The 20,335-nt window shown below is 33.7% G+C and overlaps 1 protein-coding gene across 6 annotated transcripts in view; it reads left to right on the top strand.

The window, feature by feature from the left end:
- Positions 1-2,808: 2,808 nt before the first annotated feature.
- The window catches only part of LOC148304196 (protein lozenge-like), a 59,593-nt gene continuing 42,066 nt past the window's right edge, over positions 2,809-20,335 (top strand). Inside the window, exons 1-3 of one of the 6 annotated variants that reach the window (XM_088268701.1) lie at positions 2,809-3,047; positions 8,658-9,034; positions 14,412-14,651. In XM_088268701.1, the coding sequence (XP_088124827.1) occupies positions 8,866-9,034; positions 14,412-14,651 (409 nt within the window). In that variant the 5' untranslated portion in view covers positions 2,809-3,047; positions 8,658-8,865. Of the gene's footprint in view, positions 3,094-8,657; positions 9,035-14,411; positions 14,652-20,335 lie in introns of all 6 variants that reach the window. The other 5 variants (XM_088268702.1, XM_088268700.1, XM_088268703.1 and 2 more) reach the window with 5 other exon arrangements.

The raw sequence follows: 20,335 nt of genomic DNA, 5'->3' as shown, positions 1-20,335 counted from the left end.
TTTTTCTTTAAACCCTTATCCGCACCCCAATGGTGCATAGGGCACTGCGTTATATAAACGCAGTGTTATCTTGATCTTTTACACATGAAGGAAAGGTGATCAGCCCTCCGCTTCAGGTACCAGTCCAGGGTAATATTGAATAAATATTAGTGAGGCTAATGCAAAATTTCAGGCTAATGCAAAATTCCTTGTTTTTTTATATGTTCATCTTTGTTTAGATATGTACTTTTCGAACCGATAATGTACTTGAAATGCTCTCCGGAAAATCAGGCAAATATTCATCGACCAGGGATCTAAATTTATATCCCAAAAATAAAATGATGTACTTATTTCTGCATATTTTTTTATTAAGGCCCAGTAATCAATAGTCCGCAACTTTATTTTCACTAAACCCAGGTAACATTTTACGTACTTAATTGATTTTTTTCTTAAATCATAGTTTTTGTATTGAAAATATTTTTTTTTTCATAAAATATATGATTTAGAAAAGAAGAGAGTTATTGAAAGGTAAAGAGTTAAAAATAAATACGAGAATATATAAATATATTTTCAAAAAGTAAAAAAATCTAATTTAAATATATGTACATATATTATTTTCAAAAAATGGGCGTGTAAAGACGTGCGGCTCCTAACGCTGCCAGAAGCTAACAGAAATTCTATGATTGCGAGTGAGGCCTTAAAAAAAAACTGAAAGGAAATATTTTGATTTATCCCGATCGTTATATGAAGCCTCACGGTGAAGGTGTGGGGCAGGCGTTACAAAAATGTTGGCAGATCAAATATTTTGTACAATAATATGGTTATTTGTGATCTTGACTTATTAAACAAACATGTCTGACTGCATGTTTGTATCGTCTGTTGAAGTTCTATGTGACACTTCTTAAGACGGTCTTTATTACGGCTACAGGCAACACGAGAAATTTTTCAAAGAGTGCTCTTAGCTGAACACAGTGAACTGACGAACACAAAACTCCATTTTTCAACATTTACGTAAAAGTAACAAGACCATTTATCAGGATTCGACAATAGCTCGTATCTCCAGTGTTTTTTTTTCTGATATAATTATTTCCAATGTGTTTATTAAAAAACAATTATCCACGATTCTCGGTATTGCCTGAAACGATGCCGCCGTAGCAGACGAGATAGAATAACCGACTCCTATGACTAATAAGAAGCTGTAAAATACTATTGCACCGGCATAGAACCTTATTTATTTCCAAATGAGAATAGATTCTTTTATCAGCAATAATGAGATGGCCAGAGGGAGTCATATAATTTTTTAATGACCCAAATCGTTGGGGCTTTGTCCTAGAGTTATTATCTGGAACTGATGTAGGTACGATGTTTTGCTAGTACCTTGATATAAAATCTCTCATCCAACGCAGCATCATGTACATAGAAGCGCGAGCACTCGGTGACATAAAACGCATTGTTACACCGTAATATTATTACTAATAACGTGATTTTATTGGAATATTACCGTTCATAATTTGGGGTAAAATATATTACGAAAATAACTACCTAATTATTGACAAATTTGACTTCCGCCGTAGTATAGTGGCTGCCTTGCTGGAGATCCCGGGTTTAATTCCCAGAGAAGGGAGGTAAACATAAATATAAGTTTTTTTTCAGATATTTGTTTAATCTCATCCTTGACTGGTGCCTAAATCGCAGGACTGATTACCTTGCTTTTAGAATCGAAATAATATAGCCTAGATATGATGCAATGCCCTATTCACATTTGAGTGAGGATAAGGGTTGAAGAAGATAAATACATTTAAAAAAAATTGTAAACTAAAACGAATTTAGTAATATTGGTATAAATTAACATATAATAACAATGATCAGTTAATTTAATTCGCAAAAAGTAATAAAAAGGATTTAAAATTTCCCAAATAGAGTCCATTAATTTTATAATAATAAATAGGATAAATTAATTAAACTTTAAATAAATAATTACACTCATCATATAAAAATATAAATTAAAAAAAAACACTTTTTTTTATTTCTTTTCTTTATTACGAATTCGTATTATTGGGCATCTTCAGACTTCATTTTAATAAATTGCCATGGTAATGACTTTAACCATTGTAATGATATTCCATAAAAGTCCAGTAAAATGTTTATTTTTTTTTTATAAAATAAAAACTGGCGTATTTTCACTCTTCGCGTAACTCACATGGCGTGAAGGATAAACGCAAACAGAAAAACAGTACATTATACATACATATGTTACATAAAAAATATGAAATATAGGTACCATCATATTATCATACATATATAACCTTTATAATGATAGTACATAGATAATTTCTTTGTATCCTAAAACCCCTTTTCAAAAAATATTACGTTACAAATATTATATAAACATTTTTTTTTCGTATTTGTAATTTTCTTAATGTATTTATTTCAGATATGTCGAAACTCGAAACCAAGTTGATGTGTTTTTTTTATTGATTTATTAAAATATTTTTGATGATAATGATTAATTTCCCAACATAAACAATACTAATTAATTAATAGGTACGCCTACGTATATAAACGAATTATATTTATTTGCATCCTTAGTACCTACTTGTTGAATGAGTTCTCGCCGAACGTGTGAGAGAACACCTCAATCTTGCGGAACACTTCGTTCGTTTGTTCCGGTCTCTAATTGATCAGGTAGGTACTGAAAAAACGTAGATGTGTCATCGGAATCGGATAATATCGGCATACGAAAGAAGCGGATAACCCGCGCTGGGAAACGGCGTGACGCGGCCGCCAGATCTGGCGGGAAGGCTGTGCAGAGAACTCGGCGCTAGGCGCGCTCAGTACCTCACGAGCCCCGCTCGGCCCAGCACCGCGCCGCTCCCGCGCCACAGCGCCTCCGCCAGCGGACCCCGCGTCACTGACAGCCGGTTTCCGAGATGTGTTGTCTTCTTAGAATCTCGTAATTGACTCACCGATCCGATCGGACCATTCAGCGGGCTCTCCGGAATTTAAATTTAGAATTTTATCGTCTTCAATCGTCTCGCGAATAGCTCTGTGCTAATGTACTGTTAATTGTGTGTGATAATATAATTTTGTTGACAGTAGTGACAAAACGGTGAGGTATTTATTTACAGTGACGTTATTATCATTGTCTTGTTCGTGTCGAACTTTGTTGCATTGTTGTCATCGGTTTATATGATTACTAAACTTCATTAATCTTACTCAATAGGTACTCAGATGTTTACGCACGTAACTTTTTATTTATCTATAGGATTTCAATGTCTGCGTAGGTACTTAACTTAAATGCATAAGAATATATATTATTTTATTAAATAACAGTTCAAAGAATGAAATTTTTGTACATATCTCCACCTCACTAGAAACAGGACAATATTTATAAAACGGTCCTTCTTAGAATTTGAATGGCCCTGAATTCGACAAAAAAAATCTAATTACATATTTCGCATTTAAAAATCAGATTACAACTTCGCTAATTTACCATTAAATTTATTAGGTATAAAAACATAAGTCTACTGCTTCATGAAAGCCCATTTGACATTGTTCGTCTCCAGTAAAATAAGAGTAATTTTCTTCCCTCGAGTAGTTGGTTCTCACAAACAAGGATACACAGATCACGTTACACCTCCACTCTCAACTATTATATCTTATTTTCTCATCTTCTAAACATTCTTACGAAACCTACGTCGGAAAAATTATGTCACTATATTTATTCCACATCGATTCCCAAGTATGTTATATGACAATAATATTAATCTTCCTTTATAATCCTTTTTACATTCGGCTTACACTCACGACATACGGTGCATATAATAATGTTATACCACCACTAAAATGTGGATGGATGCAGTTTGAATATTAAATCAATCAAATTACTTACAAGAATGACCGTTTTAAATGACATACAGATGTATAGTAACATACGTATTGTATATAACAACTATTATACTATATTACGATACCTATCTTCTATTTTTCTCTACTTTCAAAATAATTTTACGTTTAGTTAGTTCAGTTTTTTGTATATTATTTATTCAAACTTAGTAATTTACTAAATTCTTTGTGTGTTACTTACCATTGATAAATATATTTCACATACAAAACACGAATAGTTAGAGGAAAATAGTCACCATTCAAAACAGAGCAGTTCTATAATTGGATCGTGTAGGTATATCAGACATCAAATTAAAATTAAAATTAGATTTTGAAAAAAAATGTTCATCTCAGACCATTTCGTGTAAAATATTTAAATTTTCGCAAAAGTTGTATAAATACATATGTACTTAATACAAAACAGTGCAATACACTTTTCTAAACGATGAAAATGTAATTACAGAACGCAAATGAATTGAATAATTAATTTTAAATCGGCAGTATATTTTAAATAAATTAACAATAATAAAATTATACTATATTATAAAATACATAAGACATTAAATTATACCTACATTATTCATTGGTTCGGCACTAACTTTGTAAAATGACATGTTTATTACTTTTTTTTAATAAGTACTTCTAACAGTTTTATTTCATTACACACAACTAGTTTCGAAAACAACTGCAACTAGTCGTGTGTAATGAAATAAAACTCAATGAGTGGTATTATACAAGCTTTTAATAACAACTAAATGGCATTTTCTTGCATTTATTTTATTTTAGGGTTTAACTTTACTAGCATCATCAGACCAGTCCAATGATGTTGTCAATGGCAAAACTCGGTCGCTGGTAAAAAAATAGTAATAGTGGAGAAAACATTTAAGTTGTTTTATTTTTTTTACGTATTTAAACATTCATATATAAACTGCCTAGAAATGTTAGTAAAAAAAACAAACTACAACCATTTGCCAAAAATAAAATAAGTAAAACTTATTATTATGTCTACCTCCGTAGTGTGGTCAGCGCGTTTGGCTACCGTGCTTGAGGTTCTAGGTTTAATTCCCGGGGAGGGGTGTCATAATAAAGATGGGCGATTTTTACTCTCATATTTATTTAATATCACCCTGGACAGATACAAGAAGCCCAAGGTTGATCACCTTGCCTTCATGAAATTAACGATCAGTGATTACGTGCGGTTAAGGGTTTAAAAAATATATTTAATCATATTCATAAATATTATTTTTCGTATTTTATTATTTCTGTTCACAGATAGCATCCATGTGTAACGTTTAGGTATTCGATTTACGCTTGAAGAAAATCGAAATGATTTGCTGAAAGATTGCTAACATCCAATATGATTTTAAATATTTATGCCGAATTACTTATAAGGAGATGCATGAATGTGGGAAAAGCGAATAATGTTTGCAAAGACCATAACTACAAACCATCATGCCGTTTCCCCGAAAGAGTATGCAGAGATAATAAAACACCACACAACTCTGTCCTTGCAAACATGCATCATTCATGCATTCATACATCTTCCACATTCATGCATCTTCTCATACACACCCGCCGATTATTTCGACTCCTAACCTGACTACTTTCAAGTATTTGACATACCTGATTTTGCCAAGGTTTTCTCGATCTTCCTCCGCTCCTTTATCTAACTATATTCGCTTCATAAATTTGGTTTTACCGTTCTTTCCTCACTCATTTTTTCAACTTTGTTGCATTGTTGTCATCGGTTTATATGATTACTAAACTTCATTAATTTTTTTAATAACAATTTTTTAACAAAGGGCTCGCAGGCCGTGGGGGAAGGGAGTGGGGAGAGGTGTATCGTTTTGAATTTAACTATCCAAAACGCATATTTATTTATTGAAAAATTACTTTATATGCACATCAAATATAGAAATTATTTATTAGCACTACAATATATGGAAATTACTTATTTTTTATGGCAAATTACTGATTTAATCAGAGAATATTAGTTTCTCTTAATTTAACAAGGGGCTCACGCGAGCCCCTCCGTGCCTCCTGCAGCCCACCGCTGATCTCAACATCATTAGGATAGAGAGAGAGAGAAAACTTTTATTCGCACCTCATTGGTGCATGGGCACTGCGTCATATAAACGCAGTGTTATCTCGATCGTTTACACATGAAGGAAAGGTGATCAGCCCTCCGCTTCAGGTACCAGACCAAGGTAATATTGAATAAATATTAGAGTGAAAAAATCACTTATATTTATTTGACCCCACCTGGGAATCGAACCCGGGACCTCCAGAACAGTAGCCGAGCTTGCTGACCATTACACTACGGAGGCGGACAAAAGATTAGAATAAGCCGTGTAAAATACACAACACATGTAGGTACATACATATATGTATAGTCATCGTCAAGTCTATAAAAACCCTGGCTTAGAAGCATCGATCAAATCATATATTTGGTTATTTGATTACACTGTTAAGTGTGTGTATAATATTGTGTGGAATGGATATATCTATTATCAGAAGCCAGTGGCCCCAATTACTATGTCAATTATCGATCAAGTATTCAGCGATGCAATCAATGCACGATGGGAGATGGGATATATGAGGTCCTGTGTAATGCACCCAAACACGGCCCACCTAAACACATGTATCATAAATAAACCCACCTATCCAATTCCCGCTGTTAATTGTAGTCAAGGGAAAATGTTTGATCCTTTCGGATGACCCAAGTTATTAAATAACCATATACCTAGTATAATCAATGATAGTATTATCCAAATGCTATGCTGAAACTTTGTGATTATAGTAGGCAAGCAGATTCACAGGAAACGTTTTGAGAAAATCTGTAAAAACTGAGTAATGTAATAATATAAGTATTTATTATTGTGTACCAAACGTCGTACATCGGGTAGTGTCTGGATAGCCACATTTTATTTGGATATATTAATATTTCAAATATGTAAGAAGACATCGCTCACTCCTTTCAACAACGTCATATATAAAAAGTTGATTTTTCAAGAGATCGTTTTTAAAGTTTAGAATTATAACAGTAAAATCTGTTTTTTAAATAATCATCTTTAGCCTTATTTCAAATGGCTCAATCATTTGTTAAATTATAATAAATGCTGAACTAATAAAAATGGTTGTTAAAATTTTTAAAAACCATTTTCAAAAATATAGTAGGAACATACATATGTTAAGCATATATAAAATATGACTATTGTAGTTTTATTGTCGATTATACGGACATACAATAAAATATATAATAAAACAACAACTATATAGCTAACTACGAAACCCGGTCAATAGTTAAATAAAATAAAAATGGAAAAGATATATAGTTGTTATTATGTAAATTGCAGTTCCACCAAGAAATGTCAGTAAAAAAACTTAAAATAATACAATAAAATACACACAACCTGTACCCAAATAAGTTACTAGTAGGTAGAAAAAAAATCTATGATATGAATTTCTTCGGATTTACTACAAAATTTTAACTTCTAACACCTCTTGTTTATCAATTTTAAAAAATATTAAAATTGCACAATCTTTACCCAAATATGAGTGGTTTTTCAGGGTCGTCCAAGGTATTAAATATTTTCATAAATATTTTTTTGTATATATTTATCATACTTGTACGGACATACTAGTAGTGACTAGTGAGCACATTAGGATCAAATAGCCCACCTACGTCGTCATCTTTGAATGCATCTCACAGATTTATAAAATTATAACGCGTGAAATGACCCTATAGTGATGCATCTTTCATCTCAAATGTGTACGAGTGAGAATCTGTACCTACCTGTGAATCAAATGATTTCGTTATATACATAGTTACGTTTTTACAAATTTAAAATCATTGAAAATTACTGAACATCTTCGTTATATTTGACAAATTAAGTAAGAAATTTATAAAAACAAAATACTACAATGATCATTAAAATATGAGTATTTATTATTTTTTAATTTGGCTAATTCTTATGTATGTATATAAAATGTAAAAACCTCATTGGAAAATAATAGTACTTAAATGCACTGACTATGAAATTTGCATAGTTTGGAACCAATGAGTCACAAAAGTGAACAAAGCTGATGAGTGCAAGAGTTTTTTTTTTTGTTTAAGAAGGAAGATTTTTTTAATGAATATATTACACTCTTATGTATATTTTAAATTATAAACATGCAAATATTTCATTATTCTTCTTCTAACTCTTATTCGCACTGCACTGTGTTGACGCAGCGTTATATTGATCGTTACTTACATTAAGACAGAGTGATCACTCCTGCGCTTCAGAGTAATATTAAATAAATATTAGATTGCGTACTAATATTTTTTTTCACCCCCTCCCTTAGTAATCGAACCCGAAAGCTCCTGGTATGGTAGATAAACACTCTAACCATTACACCACTAAGGCAAACGATTTAATTACTTTATGACTCAAATAAATCATATTTATAATAAATATATGTAAGCGGTCATGTTAGGAGTCGAAATAATCGGCGGGTATGTATGAGGAGATGCATGAAGAGGCGAAGAATGTTTGCAAAGATAGAGTGGTATGGTTTTCTATTATCATTGCCTACTCCTGCGGGGAAGCGTCGTGATGGTTATTTAGTAAGTTAATGTTTTTGTTTATGACACAACCATTGTGGAATTGCATGACTGTTGTCTCGTTTTCAGTTTTTTTTTTTTGTTTTTTATAAATTTATAAGTATTTTTTTTATCCCATTTTACTATGGGATTTTAAATGGCATAATTATATCAGATTTATATTTAAATAACCCGATGACATCAATAGCAACACCCCTCAACCTGTATTTAAATAAAAGTGTGCATATGATAACTGCGCTACATACAAATAAACACATTGAATAAAAAAGTGAATTGAAGCATTATTATAGACTCAGTGGTGTGGTGATAGTAGCGGAGCAGTGACGCGTCAGACGTCAGAAGGCAGTAGAGAGGGCAGCGTCCCAGGGCTCAAGGTGCCCCCGCGTGGCGGCCCCATGCACCTGCCGGGCGGGGGCTGCGGGCGCGCGCCTCTCTCCCCGCCCTCGCCGCCCTCCCCGCCCTCGGGCTCCATGGACCCGCCGGGGGGCTCGCCGCCCTCGCATGACCTCTGGTGGACCGAGAGCCTCATCTGCGAGGCGCAACAAGAGCACCCGGGAGAGCTAGGTGAGCCATACAATATCATTGTCCATTTGACACTAGTCTTGAATTAGTATTTTTGATTGCGCTATCGAGAATTTTCTGTATTTATGTGTATATGGTATATCACAGGGATGACGAATCTTCTTAAGCCTGAGTCCAAAAAAAATGTGTATGTAATTTCTGATTTTTAACAAAAACAAAGCATTAATATAACGAAAAAAATTAAGTACTTGTAAATTATTAAACCACATCCGCTCCCTAGGTGGAGCAAATGGAGTCCACAAACTGTCTCAAGGCTTTTTTGTCGGTTGCCACCTCCCTTGTATCCTCCCAAGTCAGATCTGCGTCCCGAAGTTCTGACGAGAACTGCCGACGAATTGTCAGCCGTGGTCGTCCTGGGCGGCGCGGACCAGATGCCTTGTAAAAGAGGCAAGCTTGATTGACTTAGAACATTGACTGGCCACAATATCAACAAGCAAAATTTATTTTAAAAAAATCTTACGTACATATTTTTTGAGAGCTGGTGCTTATTTCCTATACCCAATGGCGCATATAAGGATAGAGCACTGCGTATAATCGACATGGTGTTAACATCATCGCTAATTATGCGAAGGCAAGATGCTTCCAGATTCTTCTACATAGTATGATAATCAAATATATTTATTGGAATATAAATTACGGAAGTAAATGGACAATACTGATATATGGGAAAGGAAATGGAAGTAGATACAGTAGATTGGGCGTATGGTTGGAACGCAAAAAGGTCGGATTGCCAGAAAATACAGAAAAATACAGACTACAAAAATAACAAACTCTGATCTCAAATAGATTTTCTACATTTAAATAGTGAAATAAACCGCACAAAAGCTGCTTTTATTATTGAAAAAGAGCAATACATATAAAAATTTACGGTAGCCCATAGAAAATAAAGGCTTAGAAAGAAGTCGTCCCAAGTACGGTCGTATCAACCGAAGTAGCGGACCTGCTGAGGGCGAACGAGAGGTTCTACAGGTACAATGTGGAGAAAAAATTGGAAATTGCATTAGCTCGTGTAGCTTGGATTACGAATTCCTCGAGGATACGATAGTAAACTAGATTGATGAGAAATGGAAGTGTCTCCTCTCTAAGTAGTGTCGTGGATTGGTCGTGCCGTTGCGAGGGGAAGGTAGGTAAGTAATGATGCATTTAACCGCACTCGGTGCTCCCAATCAAGCGACGGACGTTTAGAATTTGCCAGTCGTAAATTAATATAAATAATCGGACGAGCTATTGCCGAGCCGTCGACTATTGGTTATTGGCTGCTATATAATGTCATAATTAATTTACGATGCAAAAAATTACGCGGATGCTTCTGCAGTCTTGGGCACCTTATTGTCTTCTTCGTTTACTCAGTAAATTATCAAATGAAATTTCACCGCACTATTATCTTTTGTATTGAAAGATAGCTGTAATAATACTGTTAATGATTTTCATTGGAATACATATCGCTCACTCCTTTCAACAACGTCATATATCAAAAATCGAAAATTTTCAGCTGTGCATATTTTCGGAATGCCCATAAAACGTACTATATCTCAGCAAAAAGCGGCATATTTTTAACCTAATATTTACGCGCTACAGGGCAGAAAGTGTTGTTTTTGCATTTTGAAGAAAAAGTTTTCAATTATATTTTTTTGAATTGACTAAATATTTTTCAAATGGAGAAAAAACATCCAGGTTTCACCTAAAAAGATCTGTTGCACAGTAAAAAGTTCAATAAGTGGCTTGACATTTATTTTTAATACATTTCATTATATTTTTAAACTTTAAAAACGATATCCTGAAAAATCTTTTTTTTTATAAATGACCTTGTTGAAAGGAGTGAGCGATATGTATGCGTTATTTATTAATACAAATTATCTTTATACCATCATACAATTAATAGAGGTAGTATTTTATGAAAATGGCACCATATCAACTATCCAAAATTATTATTTTTATTATTATTATTATTACTGTTGGTTATTAAGGGTTGAGGTCGTTTGGCAAACGAGGGCGCCAGATGAGGACCCCGGAAAGTTCTGAAAAAAATCTTGAAATCTGAAAATAAAATGTTAAAAGCCGAAGACCAATTTTTTTCATACGTCGATACAATACTGAATGAAATATTGTATTTACCTTTAAGGGGCACTCAAAAAATTCCGTACTTACAAAGGAGCATTGCTTGTCATAATGGGATAGATGTTTGACAATAAAACTAAATTCAATGTTTCAATTCATATCTGATCTATACTTGGTGGATTAAATTCCAATTTGATGTTCAAAGTACTATGTGAGATTTTTTTTAATGATCTTGTCTTATCGCTTATTAAAAAAAAAATGAAAAACTATTTATGAAGGTGAATTCTACAAGTTAAAATCAAATATTATGGTATATGTATATGTGTAGAATTAGTTAATGAGTATCGTCAATAAATGATGATTAACAAGAAAATACCGTGTTATTTCAAACACCTTGATCTGGGTTTACGGGATTTCCAGCATCACCAATGCAATTTTTTAGTACCTATCATGAAATAATTTATTGGTAGTGTGATTCACGATTTACTCTGTAATGTGTATGTATGTATTATAATATACAATATTTAGGTAAATATTATGAAGTAATTCGATATTATAGGAAAACCAAATTTATGAAGATAAAATATTTCTCTGGTGCAACAATACAATTAATAAAAAAAATACAAAAAATAATTGTTATTTAATATTTTAATATTAACTAGTGAAGTTTATTTCTAAAATAGGTCAAGATATATTTTTTTCAATGAGTGACTTGGTCCTTTTTATTATTTTATTCGTGATGTTATAATCATTAAAACAGATTTTTATTAATTTATTAATAAATTCAATTTTATTTGACGTGTAAATCTATATTCAATATGTTGAATTGGTATGCAAGAACTAAATTGTAATTTTTAGTATGTTTGCAATGGCTAGTGATACAGTACATCCAAATTTATTCAACTTTTATTATCAATTTTAAACTAGGAAAATCAATCTTGTATCTTTGTTTATTCTTTGCATAGGACGATTCACATTGATTTTCACAAAATTAAGATGAACGCTTCGATTTTAGTTCAGGATATATTCAAATAGGTAAACCTACAATTTTATGTGATTGTTGCATTATTCAACCTCTAAAGTTAACCCCTGAAGATAAAATATCAAGATATATTACATGTCAGTTGGTCAAATTAGAAGTATGTATTTAAAATGTTCTTATTTATTTATTATTATTTGTTTCTGCATATACAACTTTAGAAAATTGAACCGATATAGATGTTCAAGAATAGATATAATTATGAACGTTACAGTCACATATGAAATGATCATATTATTTTTTGACATCTCATCAAAGATGAAGAAGAATATGGAAGTCTGGGCATTTACGGGGCTTACGACCGTCATAGGCTGGCCGTCCGTAAATCGTCGTAAACCAGCCTATGACGGTCGTAAGCCCCGTAAATGCCCAGACTTCCATATTCTTCTTCATCTTTGATGAGATGTCAAAAAATAATATGAAAATAACTCCTGTAATTGGAGATAATCCAGATTTTGTGAACAAGTATTTGGACACACTCAAAATGTTGTATGAAATGATCCATTGATTCAGCCAATACCAGGTAGTAAGCCCTCGAATGATCGGACTGCCATATTCTCTTTGTACAGCAAAAAATTGTTTCCTTTCTTTTGAGACACTTATCATCTATTTATGTTTACACTCAATCAGCCATCAATCATGTTTTTTTTAATAAAACATGTTTATTTCTAATTATAAATTTATGGAAATAGTCATGCTATACGAATGATATAATTTTAAGTTCATTATTCAGTTATAGAACAGTAGAGTGCGTATACCTCACGATTTACTAAATTAATATTAATGTTTGTTAATTTTTATATTTATTTATATTGATTCATATTTATTTACTTTACTGTAGCAACCTCCCTAGTGTAATGGTCAGCACGCTCGGCTACCGTTCTGGAGGTCTCGGGTTCGATTCCCAAGGGGGGTAAAATAAATATAAGTGATTTTTTCACTGTCATATTTATTCAATATTACCCTGGACTGGTACCTGAAGCGGAGGGCTGATCACCTTTCCTTCATGTGTAAACGATCAAGATAACTCTGCGTTTATATGACGCAGTGCCCTATGCACCATTGGGGTGCGGATAAGGGTTTTATTATTATTACTGTAGTAAACCGTATATCTCAATACAATAATATTACAACATATTTTTTCTTGTTTGAACTTGCACGTATTGACTACATACAGTCTCTAATTAATTAATCTAATCAATCAAAATCATTTAATCATTGTAATAAATATCAATATGATGTCGACAATAGTCATTATCTATGATGTACCAAAAGATAAGATCAATTTTACTTTTTTTAAATCAGTAATAAAATTATTTACTAAAATGGGGGTTGAAATAACTGATTAATTTATTTTAGTATATTAGTAACTTTAGGACTGTCGAGGCGCTGTTAAGAACTGCTAAAATTTGGCATTTAATGCAAAGACAATTACTCTACTTATGTGATAGTCGATGTCAGGGGGACCTGACATGACATGCACAGAAGAAGAAGCAACTGTTGTCAATACATAAACGGTATTATGTAGTTTTTCGTTAGAAATAACGCAATGATAGCAACAATGAAACATAATATACATGATAAAAACCAAATTGTTTGCAAATTCGTTTCACTGTTGCCATCCTTGCGTTATTGCGAACGAAAATCTACACACATAATACCGTCTATATATTATAGACGGTATTATGTCGTTTTTCGTTCGAAGTAACGCAAAGATAGAAACATTAGAACAACAGGTTTAAAACGGATTCGCACACAATTTAGTTTGTATCATTTTCAGTTTCAGAACCTATAAACCTACCCTTGATCGAACAACTGATTTTTTCACTACATATATTTAAAAAAAAAAACAAAAACTTAAGGTTAATGAAATAAAGAATCTAAAGAAATAGTACGTTAATAAGTTAACAAGATCAACATTCGTTTACCGAAATAATTTTAGGTAAACCAATGTTGATCTTATTAACTTGAGATATTCAGGTCCCGGGTTCGATTCCTAGGACGGGGAGGGGGTCAAATAAATATAAGTGATGTTTTCACTCTAATATGTATTCAATATTACCCTGGACTGCTACCTGAAGCGAAGGGCTGATCACCTTTCCTTCATGTGTTAATGATCAAGATAACATTGCGTTTATATAATGCAGTGCCTATGCACCATCGGGTGCGGATGAGAGTGATGAGGGTTTGATCGAACAAGCGCTTTCAGCGTGCCTTCGGTTTTTGTTGACCTTTCATAAGCAAGTGGTCGCGTGTTCGCAGTGAGGACCGGCAGCCCCTACTTCCTATGCTCGGTGCTGCCCAACCACTGGCGCTCCAACAAGACGCTGCCGGTGGCCTTCAAGGTGGTGGCGCTGGGCGACGTGGGCGACGGGACCGTGGTGACGGTGCGCGCCGGGAACGACGAGAACTACTGCGCCGAGCTGCGCAACTCCACGGCCGTCATGAAGAACCAGGTCGCCAAGTTCAACGACCTGCGCTTCGTCGGCCGCAGTGGCAGAGGTAACGTACCCATCTTCTTCTTACTTTCACATTTCCCATGCATCACTTTTCCACAATTTCACATGGGTAAACTTATTTACTCGACTTTACCATCTACGCATTTACCATAAATATAATAAAAATGCAAACATGTAGTTACACCAATATATTATCTAAGTAAGAATTGAGGTTTTGATCTCAGATGATCAATTTCAGAAAACAAACAGCCGCGCTAGGGGTCGGATGTGTTTCCACGCAAAATCTTTTTTTAGAATATTTACATTGAGTTTAACTTTTTTATGGCAAGAAGGGTGAAAAACCATGAAAAGGAGAAGAAGACTTTTTTAAAGAATATACTTGTTTTTAAAAAAAAAAAATTTTACTCCTTGCTATTCCATAACTGTTTTTTTTTCAAACCCACGTATTTATTTCAAAGAAAAGCTTATATTTTCCATACGAAAACTATATATTAAGCAAAAATTCAATTACGTCAAAAGTTACCCGAGTTTAAAAAAATCACTACTACTACTACTACTACCATCACGCCGTTTCCCCGCAGGGTTAGGCAAAGAGGATAGAACGCCACACTCTTCTGTCCTGACAAACACTCCTCGCCTCCTTCACATCCATACACCTAGTCATATACATGCCATCCGATTACGCAGACTTTTGACACCGCCAGATTTTAGGTTCTGATTGATGTGATCGTGCCAAGTCTTTTTCGGTCGTCCTCGTTCTGTTTTCCCTCTCACATCAAGTTGCGATTAATCGTACATTATGTCTTGAACAGTAAAAAAGAGCATAAAACATATACGAATAAAAGAAAAAAAAGTGTACTACCAACAGCACATAAATCAATATAAATACAAAGTAACATAGATATCTTAAAATAAAATACAACAAATGAATTGGAATAACCAGAAAATGTACGTTTGAATGAAACATTAGGACAATAAAATGTAACCTAAAAATACATAATCATATGTTTATATATCTCTATAAAAGATTAACAACTCGAATGACCTTATGTGTTATATTTATTTTATCGCATGTTACATATTCTAGTTCAGGGAATGAAGCGAATTCGATATTATTGAATATATATTACCATTTCTATGCGTATCTTCACATTACTATGATTAGTTTGAAAATACGTACTTTACGATCATTAGCTTTAACTAGAATCAAAAATCAAACATGGTACCTAAAATAATCATTGAATAATTACAATGTTTTGAACATAGAAATCAATTAATAATTACGGAGAAATGTTTTAAAGAAAACGCATTTTTCCAAGTTCTTATTAAACCATCTGCTTTGTCTCAATGTAGTCTTGTTATCTTTAAATTTAGATTAAGGATTTATTAAATAACATTAATTATTGAATAAGAAAAAACATATAAATAGATTTTTCGGTTAATGTTTCATTATTATATTTCATGCGGTTTTACCAAGAAATGTCAGTAAAATCATTTTAAAAAATATTAATTATTTAGTTTCTCCGACCATAATGCGTGCAGATCTATTCCCAATTATAAATGATGCAATGATCGGGTATTGATATCGACACCAAATTTCATCTACACACACTCTAATTATGAATCCATCAAAATCGGATCCATCAGAAACATTTTCAAATTGGAAATATCTCTAAAACGAATTTGTTGACTCCCTGCGAGAGTGGCGGTCAGGTCGGGTCAGGGGAGCGGGGGCGGGGGCGGCGGGGGAGGGCCGTGTCACCAGCAGCGCTCGCGCTTATTACCGCCATAATTACGGCAACATTGCAGGTGCTCGCATAATGTGTCTAATTTTCAGATTTCCCAACGAAATGTCGCATCGGGAAAATGCAGCCGGAATGCAAATATCGGACAGCGAATGATAATAATAATAATCAGCTGATTTAGACATTTGTTTCTATTAATTCATTCAACACGCGAAAGGTTTGCCGATGCATGTACTTGAGGTTTAGAAAGCGCGGATCCTTCTCGCAAGTCCGCACCGACCAGGGCAGCAGCGGGCGGAGGAGTAGGGTAGCAGCAGAGCGGCAGAGCTCCGAGCGCCCGCCGTCACCGCACTCTTTCACTTCCCTCGCGTTTCCCGTCCGCTAAAGGCGGGCGGGATGATTTATACCTCCACACACTCGTGACGAGTTGATCTCGTGAATTTTTCTCATTCCCTAACGAATCGCGAGCCCGAGTGTGCGTTCCTACGATATATTTTTCTTTTACGATGGCGTATTTTAATTTTCAAACCGCACGTCGCGGTTTCGGCGGGCACTGGAGACGGTTTTTGTAGCTCATTGTGTTGGCATCGCTGCTCGGCGTCAATGTTGCTAGGATACACATTTTATTTCCTCTGTACTTTCGAAATTTAACTGCACAACCGCAAATGATTATTTATTATTGAAAACGCTTCGTAAATACGTTCAAAGCTCCGTGTTATGACGCGTAGAAATTATCGAGGAATGGTCTTAAAACTGCGAATACAATGTATCTAAGGAAGTACTTTCTCGTACCTTCGCGATGTCTATCCGTACCTAGACTCGACTACATGAAGTTAGATATAAGTACATTAACTGTAGAATCTACGCGACTCTCCCATCATACTTGGGTATGCAGCGAGATGGCGGACACTCATTGCATGGCAACACTTACCTGTATATACATATAACTACAATACATTTATTATGCTGTCAGTCATCGTTTCGTTTCGACTAAATTTTATAAGAGCTGATAAATAATGTTCTAAATAACACAGAAAAACAATATCAAAAATTGATTACATGAAGATATGTAGGTACCTGTATGTTTATAACGCCCAAAATTCTATATGCTTACTTTCCTAGCATAAAACGATAACATTTAGTGGATAATACGTACGTACAAATTATAAGAAAACATTGTAAAAGATTTAATATATGTACATACATACACACAACTTTCATATTCACAACATAAAAACTTTTCTGCTTTGTTGAGATCACCAATAAAATAACAAACATTTTGTAAACTTCTTGAGAGAAAAAACATCAAAACCGTATTTAATTTATTTATCAAGCATTCATCTGTCATTCTCATCTATCCCTCAGTATCGGTATTTCAGAAATGTATTTCTTTCGTTCGTATAGAACATATGGTTTTTGTTTGTTAACGTACATGCCCTAATACTTTCTTACCGTATTATACTGATTGCGGCTATATTTAGGTATTAGAAGTTTAAAATCCACCTTTATATTTCTATGTATGGTATATCATCATGTACTTAGTAACTGGTGGATGATACCGCGCGTTGTGGTCGTTAAGTGGTGAGATATGTAACCAACGAACCAACTGATGAACCAAAAGGTTAGTCGGTTTGAGCAGTACGGTGAAGCTTCCACTTTGTCACACTTGGCGGTCGTAGAAATTCTCACTTCATGCCAATTTACGAACAAACTACAAGGAAATCCACATTGTAAAAAGTGTCGAGATCTACATACACACGGGTAATCTCTGATCTAGCAGACGAAATGGGTAATTTTACAAACCTAAGCAACTGAGCAAATGGAATGTCGTTCCGGTGTCGGCGAAATAAAAATTCTCGATTGAATTTTGAAGTTGAAGCACTTAACGTGACCTAAAGAAGACTTCGAAGTTAGCAAGGCTTTTTATACGTGAATAAATAGTTCGCCATGGTTAAATTATAACAAAACACCACTACTCTCATCATTTCATATTCACATGTTATTCGTTTATAATTTTTACTAATACGACAATTTTTTTTTTTTGATTATTGAAATCTATTATTTATATTAAAAGGTAGTAAGTCGACCAAGAATGTTGGAATAGTACCTAGTTTTTGTCCGCCTCCGTAGTGTAAGGGTCAACACGCCCGGCTACCGTACTGGAGGTCCCGGGTTCGATTCCCAAGGGGGGGCTCAAATAAATATTTTTCAGTATAATATTTATTTAATATTACCCTTGAGTTGTATCTGAAGCGGAGGGCTGATCACTTTTCCTTCATGTGTTAACGATCAAGATGACACTGCGTTTATATAATGCAGTGCCCTTTGCACCATCAGGTGCGGATGAGGGTTTGAAGAAGACTAGTGTACCTCGAGCAATAATATTCAAAGGCCTAACATGTTATCAGTGATAGATACTACAAAGACGGAAGAAGTTTCAAATAATGACATTATTATACAGTTTTAGGTAGATAATAAGTCACGTGCATCTTATAAACGGCTAATGAGCAACACGTGTCCTTAATCTATGTGAATTAGTAATAGATACCTACCCCTTTATTTAATTTGTTCGTCCGGTTCGTCTATAGTAGATGCTATCAAAGTAGAAATGTAGGGAAATAAGGGTAGCAGTTAATACAAAACCTAATATTTTTTCGTATCGAATTTGAAATACATGGTGCTCTATTATAAAGGAAAAATAACAGGGTGACGTCATAGTGTATATAAATATAGCTAAACTTCTATTCCGTAATCAACAAATAATTGTTAATATTTTTCTGTAACATTTATTTTCTGAATACAGGGATTGAAAATCGTTTTCAAATTGCTTAAGACTATAGAAAAAGCGCGTCATCTTCCGTTTGGAATCAACGTCCATGTAGTGGATAAGTATTTATTATTTACGTCTGATATTATTTGTATGTACCTACCCCAAATTGTTTACATGTTTGAATATTGGTTTATTATCATAATTTATTTTACGATTATTTATATCTCATTTTTCAATCTTTTAAATACCTACGAAGATTTCTAAAATATAATATTTTTATTTTTTGTTTTCACTTTATTCCATGTAGGTATAACACTTTTATGAAGGTACATAAACGATTCTATTATATCATCACCAATTAGGATCTATTATCAAGATCCACATATTTTATACCTTTCTTAAGTTTAACATCTTAATAGGTATTTATTTAATTTTGCTCTATTCAGAATTACACAATTTAGATATTGGTACCTAAGTGTGAAATATTTCAGTATTTGTCCTGTATTGTATTTTGTACTGTATAACAATGTTATTTTATTGAGTAGGTATTATGTCATCATAAAAGCCTATTCCGATAGTTGACTTAATTTCGTATAACATGTTCCATCCCTTCCTTCCTGATGGCCTCTGATAAACAGAGTAGACAAGAGAATAATAAAGGGTTAAATTCCCCGTAACAAATTTCTTTGTCAATTTAATTCCCTTTAGTCTGCTGCGATCATTTAAGTTGGATTCACGTGCTTTGATGCTTAGTTTAGTTCGGTTTATTACAAAATTATTAATCATTATTTCTATCCTGCGTCACAAGAAGGTATTCATTAGATTCATTATAACCGAGAGACAATTTATATAACCCTTAATTCATAATTTGTATTGCAAAATTATTTATTTAAAAGGTATATTCTGAAGATTCGTGGCAAACAGAAAAAACATTGATGACATATAAGAGTTTCTGCTCAATAAAAAGCTTCTTTTCATCTCACCAATAGATGTGTCTACTGATTCAAGAACAATGTTTCAAAATTGGTTCATATATGTAGAACTTCCAAGAATTTGAGTAGTGTGGTTGTCAATAATGGGTAGAATTGGTGAATGTTACACGTGTGTAAAGTGATCTCTTAAACCAGCCTATGACGGTCGTCAGCCCCGTAAATGGCCAGACTGCTATATTCTTCTTCATCTTTGATGAGATGTCAAAAAATAATATTTATA

Source organism: Brachycentrus maculatus, unplaced genomic scaffold (genome assembly GCF_059751285.1).
Source record: "Brachycentrus maculatus isolate JH-2025_06_01 unplaced genomic scaffold, ASM5975128v1 h1tg000326l, whole genome shotgun sequence".
NCBI lineage: Eukaryota > Metazoa > Arthropoda > Insecta > Trichoptera > Brachycentridae > Brachycentrus > Brachycentrus maculatus.
Note: the sequence above shows the minus strand (reverse complement) of the source record. Positions and strands in the feature narration are given on the sequence as shown.